The sequence below is a fragment of the Thalassophryne amazonica genome, chromosome 9 (genome assembly GCF_902500255.1).
Source record: "Thalassophryne amazonica chromosome 9, fThaAma1.1, whole genome shotgun sequence".
Taxonomy (NCBI): Eukaryota; Metazoa; Chordata; class Actinopteri; order Batrachoidiformes; family Batrachoididae; genus Thalassophryne; species Thalassophryne amazonica.
This window is the reverse complement of record NC_047111.1, coordinates 75,354,483-75,363,626: the sequence shown is the minus strand read 5'-3', so window position 1 is coordinate 75,363,626 and position 9,144 is coordinate 75,354,483. Positions and strand designations below refer to the sequence as shown.

Sequence of the window (9,144 nt, the reverse complement as noted above, 5' to 3'; positions counted from 1 at the left end):
GAATTCAGAGTTTAGGGGTCGTCTCACAAACTGTCTGCAGCCCTTGGACCCAAAAAGAACAATTTTACTCTCATCAGTCTACAAAATATTCCTCCATTTGTCTTTAGGCCAGTTGATGTGTTCTTTGGCAAATTGTAACCTCTTCTGCACGTCTTTTATTTAACAGAGGGACTTTGCGGGGGATTCTTGCAAATAAATTAGCTTCACACAGGCGTCTTCTAACTGTCACAGCACTTACAGGTAACTCCAGACTGTCTTTGTTCATCCTGGAGCTGATCAATGGGTGAGCCTTTGCCATTCTGGTTATTCTTCTATCCATTTAGATGGTTGTTTTCCGTTTTCTTCCACACATCTCTGTTTTTTTTTAGTTTTTTTTGTCCATTTTAAAGCATTGGAGATCATTGTAGATGAACAGCCTATAATTTTTTGCACCTGTGTATAAGTTTTCCCCTCTCCAATCAACTTTTTAATCAAACTACGCTGCTCTTCTGAACAGTGTCTTGAACGTCCCATTTTCCTCAGGCTTTCAAAGAGAAAAGCATGTTCAACAGGTGCTGGCTTCATCCTTAAATAGGGGACACCTGATTCACACCTGTTTGTTCCACAGAATTGACGAACTCACTGACTGAATGCCACACTACTATTATTGTGAACACCCCCTTTTCTACTTTTTTTTTTTTACTAATAGCCCAATTTCATAGCCTTAAGAGTGTTCATATCATGAATGCTTGGTCTTGTTGGATTTGTGAGAATCTACTGGTACCTTGTTTCCCATGTAACAATAAGAAATATACTCAAAACCTGGATTAATCTTTTAGTCACATAGCACTACTATTATTCTGAACACTACTGTATATGTGAGGGAGGTCAGCAGGAGTCACTGTACAATAGACCCCTTGCAGACATGTGACCTGGCCACTCCCCATCGCCACGTTGCTGGTCATGCGCAGGGCTTCCAGGATTATTTACATGAGAAACAACATACTTACTGCAAAGTGTGGGACAAGCTTAGAGATAAACTCATCATGTCTGAACCTGATTGTGGAGTAAGCAAACATACCAGGTATCTTTCTGGTGCTGAAATACAGCGGTACAAGGAGAACATTGCTGTTTTGGGCACTTGTGTACAGCACCGGGTGTGTTTGCTTTGTTGACTGCACCTGGAGCAACATTGTTATCACTGCATGTGTAAGTACACTCAGAACTTAATAAGTTAATTGAGAATTGCAGACTTACGTATTTATAATAGTATTTAGTGATAATGTTCGTCATTAACTTTATTGAATTTTGTGTATGCTGCTGTGAGATTGTTAAAGAAAACTCAGCTGACTCTTACCTTTTTATTGTGGTCCTGTCACGGCTTCCGTAGCAAAATAAGTAACATTTTCATGATGCATTTTTTATTATTATTATTATTATTATTATTACTATTATTATTATTTCTAACCCTACCCTTAGTGATAATGCTCGTCATTAACTTTATTGAATTTTGTGTACGCTGTTGTGGGATTGTGGAAGAAAACTCAGCCAATGCTCATGTTTTCTCGTGGTCCCGTCGTGGCTTCCGTAACGAAATGAGTAACATTTTCATGATACTTTTTTTTTTTTTTACTATTTCTAACCCTACCCTTAGTGATAATGTCCGTCATTAATTTTATTGAATCTTGTGTACACTGCCGTGGGATGGTGGAAGAAAACTCACATTTTTCGTGGTCCCATCATGGCTTCCATAATGAAATGAGTAATGTTTTATTGGTGCAGTTTTTTAAAATTTTATTTTACTATTTCTAACTATACCCATGGTGTAATAACGGGAAAAAAAATGGTGACAAAGAGAGGAAAGATGAGTTGAGATGGCTTGTTTATGCAGCCAACTGTATTATGACAGGCTATACTTGATCTTCAGCTGCACGTGGCACCGCCCTGCACGTGACCTGTGACGTCACCTGGAAAGCCCCTATAGTAGTCAATGGGCTTCATTCCCCCAACAGCCAAAGGATACTCTGGCCACTCTGGTCAAAGCCCAGGTTTTAGCTGGCTGGCCAAAGGGTCCGCCTCCCATGCCGGAGATCATGATTTTCTGCCCGGAGGGGAGTAAGTGGGACAAGTCAAAACACAACGCAGAGCAAGCCGCTACACTTATGAGTGCAATAGTGTTATATATTAAACAATACATAATGATATGAAGGTTTCCTAATTGTGTTTTTTTTGGCCTTGTTTAGAGAATTGCACTCACTAACCAATTATTCAAACCAAACAGTTTCTTAGCTCCTCAGATCACTTCTTAATGGTTCAATTTTTTGCACAGTACAGTTTACTATTCATAAACAGAAGGGGCCACAAGATTCATTAATTAAGCTTGCACAATAGTATTTTGGAATTCTAAATTTTGAATGCATAATCTTACAATGTTATAGAAATAGAAAAAGAATTGCAAAGAGTTCTGCATCAAAAGTTTATCTCCACTCAGCCAAGTAATAGCTCTCCATCAATTACTAAGATATCTGGTACACAGACACAAAGTCAGGTGATTCTTCAGTCAGATAGCAGAGGTAGTAAATAACATTCTAATCAAATTACATTTGTTTCGCAAATCTGATTGGTTAATCGTGTGAGATTTCATACCATAAAATATAATATTGACGGTGGCAAAAATATTTGACCGCTTCACATTTGATGTGTTACACCCCTGACCACGTTGCTACGCAGATGTTAATAGTGGTGCTTGTCATCTGAGAGCAAGAGAAACTAGTGCAGTGATGATGATGCCAAAATAAGTGAATTTAATCTGTCATACGAAGGTATTGATGTGGGTTCTGATACAGAATTACTCAATGCAGTTGACGAAATGGAGAAATCAGTGGGTCTGCTCACAGAATTTCCAGTCTGGCATGAAGACGCTGTTGCTACAGTAAGCTTCGCTGACCGAATTACAAAAAATTAAACTGTGCAAACAATGGAATTGGATTAGAATGGGAATAACCCTGTTGTGTCTGATGATTGGCAAATGTTAATGCTGGATTACAGTTGCAAATATCCGTTTTACTCCTTTTTACCGGCTCCACTGACGTGTAGCCAATAAAACGCAATTTATGACCGTAAAATACTTCATTAAGTCTGCAAACCATCAGACACAACAGGGTTATTTCCTAATTCACTTCCAGAGAACCTGGAGCTGTTGTGAACATTTGACTTTATGTTTTCAGTGTTCTTATTTTGGAAATGACTTGTGCAAGGAGTGACAGAGTTATGGGACTGCAGCAGAGTTGGAAGAGGCTTCATATTTTTCAATTGAGCTCATAGCAAAAAGATAACAAGGATAAAGTGCCACCTAATGCTGTTCCGTACAACATCATCAATTCCCATTCAGTCACACGCAAATGCAAAGCTGCTGGCACCAAGAGCCCAGCAGGCTAATGCTCTGGCAGTTATTCCGCTAAACTCACATGCTCAGACTCAGACAGGGGCATTTCCTGGTTTATAATCACAGGAGCATCAGCAGTATTCCTAACTAGTGTCACCTCCTGATGGACAGAAGAGAGAGAGAGAGATGGAAATGGTCCCAGTCTGACACATGTAACAAAGAGGATGGTGTCAGGATAAACAGTTGACATCATTGTTCGAGAAAGATCAGGCTGCAGTGGGGGGGTATGTAACTGGGAGTCACAAGCATGATGGGAGGGAAAGCACTATAAATTTGGTGCAGGAGAGAACAGCAGCACCCAACTCAGACCAAGCGTTATCACTGTCAGCGCCTCAGACCCGGACTCACGCCTGCCCCATAATGGATATTCCCATCCAGTATCCATGGTACCGCCGAGCTTTTCCACATCGACTCTCTGACCTCTCCTTGGCAGAACCACTCACTGATTGGCCACTGATGTGGCCTTTCCCCTGGTCCTTACCCTGGATGCGGTCTTCTTTCACACGCTGGTTCAACTGGCCTGACAATGGACACAGTGAGGTAATGATGACACCATGTTGCTATAATAATGTGCATCTGTAATGTTTAATCCAAAGAAGTGAGTGGAAACTATAAGCGTTTAAATAATATTACATCTCACTTGATAATAATTAAAAGGGTTATGGTATGGCACATTTGGTGACACAAGTGGCTAGTGCACTTGCTTTCAAAATAAAAAGTTGTTAATTAAAGACCACCTATGCCCATTGTCCCTCTAATGTGGCATTGCACCAGGAATAGACATGTGGTGTAAAATCATCATGCAACCCTGAGCCAAAAGGGAGAAACCAAAAGAAATTCCAGGGCCTCCGGGGCACTGAGGTGAACAAGGAAGATTAATTCCATCCAAAAAAAAAAAAAAAAAAAAGAAGCAAATTAGTCTTTAATAAACAACTTGGTGCTCTTTGCCACACACCCTCTTCCATCAGAGAGGCTGGATCTCTGTGCACCTCCTCACAGACTGTGGGTGTGTCTCACAGACTGAACCGGCATCCAAATATGGATTCCTGCTACATATGTCACAAATGTCCAAAACAGTTTCAGCCTTAAATGTGCTTATAACAGGAGCATTTCTACATTCACAGTCATGGAATTGTGAGACTTTTCAAATCTTTAAATAAAACACCTGCCATATTTAACTGTTTAAAACAAACAAAACAAAAAAAGACCCCTTTAAATTTGTAATAGTAATAAAACTAGTTAGCACACGTCTGATAGAGCATGAACATTAAAATGTAGAAAAATATGCTATTTTAATTTGTGAATTTCATTATTTTTATTTATTTTTGTAAGAAGACTGTGAAGCAGGTAGGTAAGTGGGATAAGGATTTAGGATCCCAATATGTAGATCAGGGTTGGATTCCCGGTCGTACTACTTCTGTGCCCTTGGGCAACACACCCATCCATCTATTTTCTATACCTGCTTACTTAAATTAAGGTTCACAGGGGGCTGGAGCTTATCCCAGCAGTTATGGGACGTGAGGCCCTCACACACCCTCACACCAGTCTGTCGCAGGGCCACATATAAACAGACAAACACATTCACACCCACACGCACACCTTCGTTCAATTTGAAGTTTTCAATCCACCTAACCTGCATGTCTTTGGATGTGGGAGGAAGCTGGAGGACCCCGAGTAAACCCACACAAACACGGGGAGAACATGAAAACTCCACACAGAAAGGCCCCAGGTGGGAATCAATCCCACAACCTTCTTGCTGTGAGGCAACAGTGCTAACCACTAATCCACCATACTGCCCCTTGGGCAAGACACTTCATCTGAAGTGTCTCAGTCCACCCATACATAATGGATGCCAACCTATCCTGGGTAAGTAGACTGCATCAGACTGGTGTCCTGTCCAGGGGAGTTGCAGACTCTCATCCGCTTCACGCTATGAATCTGGGGATAAGTACCGTCAGCACTGGCTCTCACAGCTTATGCAGGACTTGTTACTATTTGTAAGAAGAATGTCCTCTGATGCCAAATCTAACAGCAGTACAGCTAGAGTGACGACTCTAACAATGAAATTACAGTAATAAACTCTGTGTTTTTGTGACAGGTTGTGCAATATTGTCGATACTGTTCCTAATACTTGTACTGTCTGTGCAGATGCACATGGAAAAGGATCGCTTTGCCATTTATTTGGATGTGAAGCATTTCTCCCCTGAAGAGTTGTCTGTCAATGTCAGTGACGAGTTCATCACAGTACATGCCAAACATGAAGACAAACAGGTTAGACGGACGAGACAAGTTGATCTCTGGAAATGGTGACAGTTGTTTTGATATCACTTCAGTAATACACTGATTCATTTTCTTTCAGGATGACCATGGCTTTGTGTCAAGGGAGTTTCTGAGAAAGTACAGGCTTCCAGCGGGCGTGTCAAGTGCCAATGTCACATCCAGCCTGTCATCCGATGGTGTGCTGACCATCACTGCTCCTCGGTCATCCACCTTGCTCGAGCGCACTATCCCTATTGCCTGTGAGGATGGTTCAGAAAAACAGAAAATGTAGAGCTGAGCTTTATCACACCTTTTTTCGACACTAATCCAAACTGCTGTCTGTTTATATATTAAACTGTTAGAGTTTCACCAGTAATTCAGTCCATTTACTGTCTGACACCTTGTCTGCAAATCTGTAAGTGTGAGTGACTTCTAATAAATCATTTAAATCACTATTATTCTGTATATACAAGAGAATGCTGCTTTGCAAACACAAAATAATGTTCTGCTCATAAAACCAGAATATAAAAGTGCACCTCAGTTATTATTTTTTTAAAGACTCACCATTATGAAGTGAAGGCTAATAGGAAATTTAAAGCTGCAGCGTGTATGAGGCATTTTGTAAGAAAGATTCAGCTGCATCTGCTCATTAGTGTATAATTACCTGTAATAATGACTCAGTGTGTTTTTCATGAGCTTGAAATGAGCCTTTTGTATCTACGCGAGAGCAGGCCCCATCATGAAGGCCACCATGTTGCAGTGCAATGCTGTTACAGTTACCAAGAGGGGACAAACATACTCCAAACTTTTTGCTGGTTGCTTCTGCAGGCTACAAAGTTTGAGAACCCTCTCTTTTTTTTAAACTGAGGCCCATGCATATTGCTTATCAAAGCAAGGGAGAATGAATCCCTGTCAGGAAAATAAGCGAAAACGTGTAGGGAAATCAAATTGAGACAGGTAACAGGCATAATGTAATGTTCAACCTTGCCACTAGATGACACTAAATCCTACACACTGTACTTTTAAGGTCACATAATGTGTGACCTCAGAGACATGCTTTAAGTCACACATCTTTGACAAGTGATATTGCATCTGTAATGACAGAATTTTTAGTATTTGTCTGCTAATCATAAACCAGCTTTTTTTTTGAGTAAAACGCAGCTTGTGGCAAGTAAATCTGAAGGAGTTTTTTCAGCTTTTCTGAAATCTAATCAAAGCCACCAGGTGTGTTAAAAACAGAAATGGAACTTCAGTAGATACTGAAGCGATGCAGATTGCAGATTAAGCCAAAGATGTTTTCAGGTATCTAAGAAATAACCTGTTTCTGTTCTTGCTTTAAATGGAAAGGAGTTGCTACATGCCTCTATCGTTTTTTTTCTCCCACAGACTTTGTGGGTGTCTTCCACAGAGAATGCAGTCATCCAGCTGTTTAATAGAGCTGTGGTACATTGAGGATGTGAAATACAATCAACTGGTAAATGGACTGCATTTATATAGCGCTTTTCCATCTGCATAAGATGCTCAAAGCACTTTACAATAATGCCTCACATTCACCCTGATGTAAGGGTGCTGCCATACAAGGAGCTCACTACACAACAGGAGCAACTAAGGAATTAAGGACTTTACCCAAGGGCCCTTAGTGATTTTCTGGTCAGGGTGGGATTTCAGCCAGAGATCCTCTGGTCTCAAGCCCAACGCTTAACCACTAGACCACATCCCCTGTCATGGGATCTTTGATGCTACCTGAGTAAGACTGATGTAAGATGCTTACATTGCTTTGTTCTTTGAGTCTCCTGTATCCTGTTGGTTTCTGTATGTGTTAGGTGGAGCAGGGTATCAAAAGACATATACAGTTATTTGAATTTATTTACCAAAACAATTAATACCAAAGGACTTGGGATCAGGTGTGCTTTGGTGAAAGACAAACAGAGAAAGAGAGGTGAAATGGTCATCAATGAAAAGTGAATGGAACAGAAGAGGAATTAATGTTTGACAAAGGGGTCCTTCCCGCTAGAGACTGTAGTCTGAAGTGCAAAGGAAAGTGTCAGTGTTTCATAGAAATCTATGTGGATATGTGGATGTCGATCCCATGATTGTACCTCTGTCACATCTTATTGTTAACATCCCCATGTCATAATAACTGCTTAACAAAATAATAAATACAATAATATTTAAACATAAAATTACTGAGCCCCCATTTTTCATGCCAGACGTCTTCCTCACACAATTATACATCTAAGAGTGTAAATCATGAACACTGATTTTAGTTGTAGTTGAAATCAAAAGACAAGTAATAGCAGTGTTTCTCAACAAAGGGTGCGTGAAACATTTTAAAAAATAAGTCAGGTTATCCTCAAGTAAAATTCATAGTAAAAAAACATGAAAAGTAATGTACAAAATTTCACACATATTCCACGTTTGTTCTTCACCTGGCAGACAGTGAGGACATCACAGAAAAGAAGTGGCAGATTTTCAATTCAGAGTGTGGTGGATAGAAGGAAATTTGTCTTATACTTAATGTTATTGTTGTTCTAACCCTAACCGAGACTCCAGTGCATGTTTCTGAACATTAAATGCAGAACATGTGTTGTGCATGCATATAAAAATTCCAAGAAATATCCGCAAAGCTTAATTTATCATATGAAATGCCTGGTGAGAATGTGTTGAATAAGCATACAAATACTGCATAACTCTTCTTTGTCTTTCGGCTGTTCCCGTTAGGGGTCGCCACAGCAGATCAATCGTTTCCATCTCACCCTGTCCTCTGTATCTTCCTCTGTCACACAAACCACCTGCATGTCCTCCTTCACCACATCCATAAACCTCCTCTTTGGCCTCCCTCTTCTCCTCCTGCCTGGTGGCTCCATCCTCAGCATCCTTCTCCCTATATACCCTAGGTCCCTCCTCTGCACATGTCCAAACCATCTCAATCGCGCCTCTCTGATTTTGTCTCCAAACCGTCCCACCTGAGCTGTCCTTCTGATATGTTCATTCCTAATCTTGTCCATTCTTGTTACTCCCAAAGAGAATCTCAACATCTTCAGCTCTGCCACCTCCAGCTCTGCTTCCTGTCTTTTTGTTAGTGCCACCATCTCTAAGCCGTACAACATAGCTGGTCTCACTACTGTCTTGTAAACTTTCCCCTTCACTCTTAAACTCATCTACTTTTACCACTTCTACTCTTTGTAACCGCACTATTCCACTGGGCTCCCTCCCATTCACACACATGTACTCAGTCTTGCTTCTACTGACTTTCATTCCCCTTCTCTCCAAAGCATATCTTCACCTCTCCAGACTAGACTCAACTTGCTCTCTACTGTCACTACAGATCACAATGTCATCTGCAAACATCATAGTCCATGGGGACTCCTGTCTGATCTCATCCATCAACCTGTCCATAACCACTGCAAACAAGAAAGGACTCAGAGCTGATCCTTGGTGTAATCCCACCTCCACCTTGA

At 40.7% G+C, this 9,144-nt stretch overlaps 1 protein-coding gene across 1 annotated transcript; it reads left to right on the top strand.

The window, feature by feature from the left end:
• The first annotated feature begins 3,670 nt into the window (after positions 1–3,670).
• LOC117517412 (alpha-crystallin B chain-like) lies at positions 3,671–6,139 on the top strand. The gene is made up of 3 exons (XM_034178417.1): positions 3,671–3,964; positions 5,573–5,695; positions 5,784–6,139. The coding sequence occupies exons 1-3, from the start codon at positions 3,785–3,787 to the stop codon at positions 5,973–5,975; spliced, it is 495 nt and encodes a 164-aa protein (XP_034034308.1). The 5' UTR covers positions 3,671–3,784; the 3' UTR covers positions 5,976–6,139.
• Positions 6,140–9,144: the final 3,005 nt, after the last annotated feature.

Bases quoted from the DNA above. Each gene is read 5' to 3' on its own strand.
- LOC117517412 (XM_034178417.1), top strand. From the start codon at position 3,785: ATGGATATTCCCATCCAGTATCCATGGTACCGCCGAGCTTTTCCACAT. The intron at 3,965-5,572 runs GTAATGATGACA...CTGTCTGTGCAG, and splicing joins CTGACAATGGACACAGTGAG to ATGCACATGGAAAAGGATCG. The intron at 5,696-5,783 runs GTTAGACGGACG...ATTTTCTTTCAG, and splicing joins CCAAACATGAAGACAAACAG to GATGACCATGGCTTTGTGTC.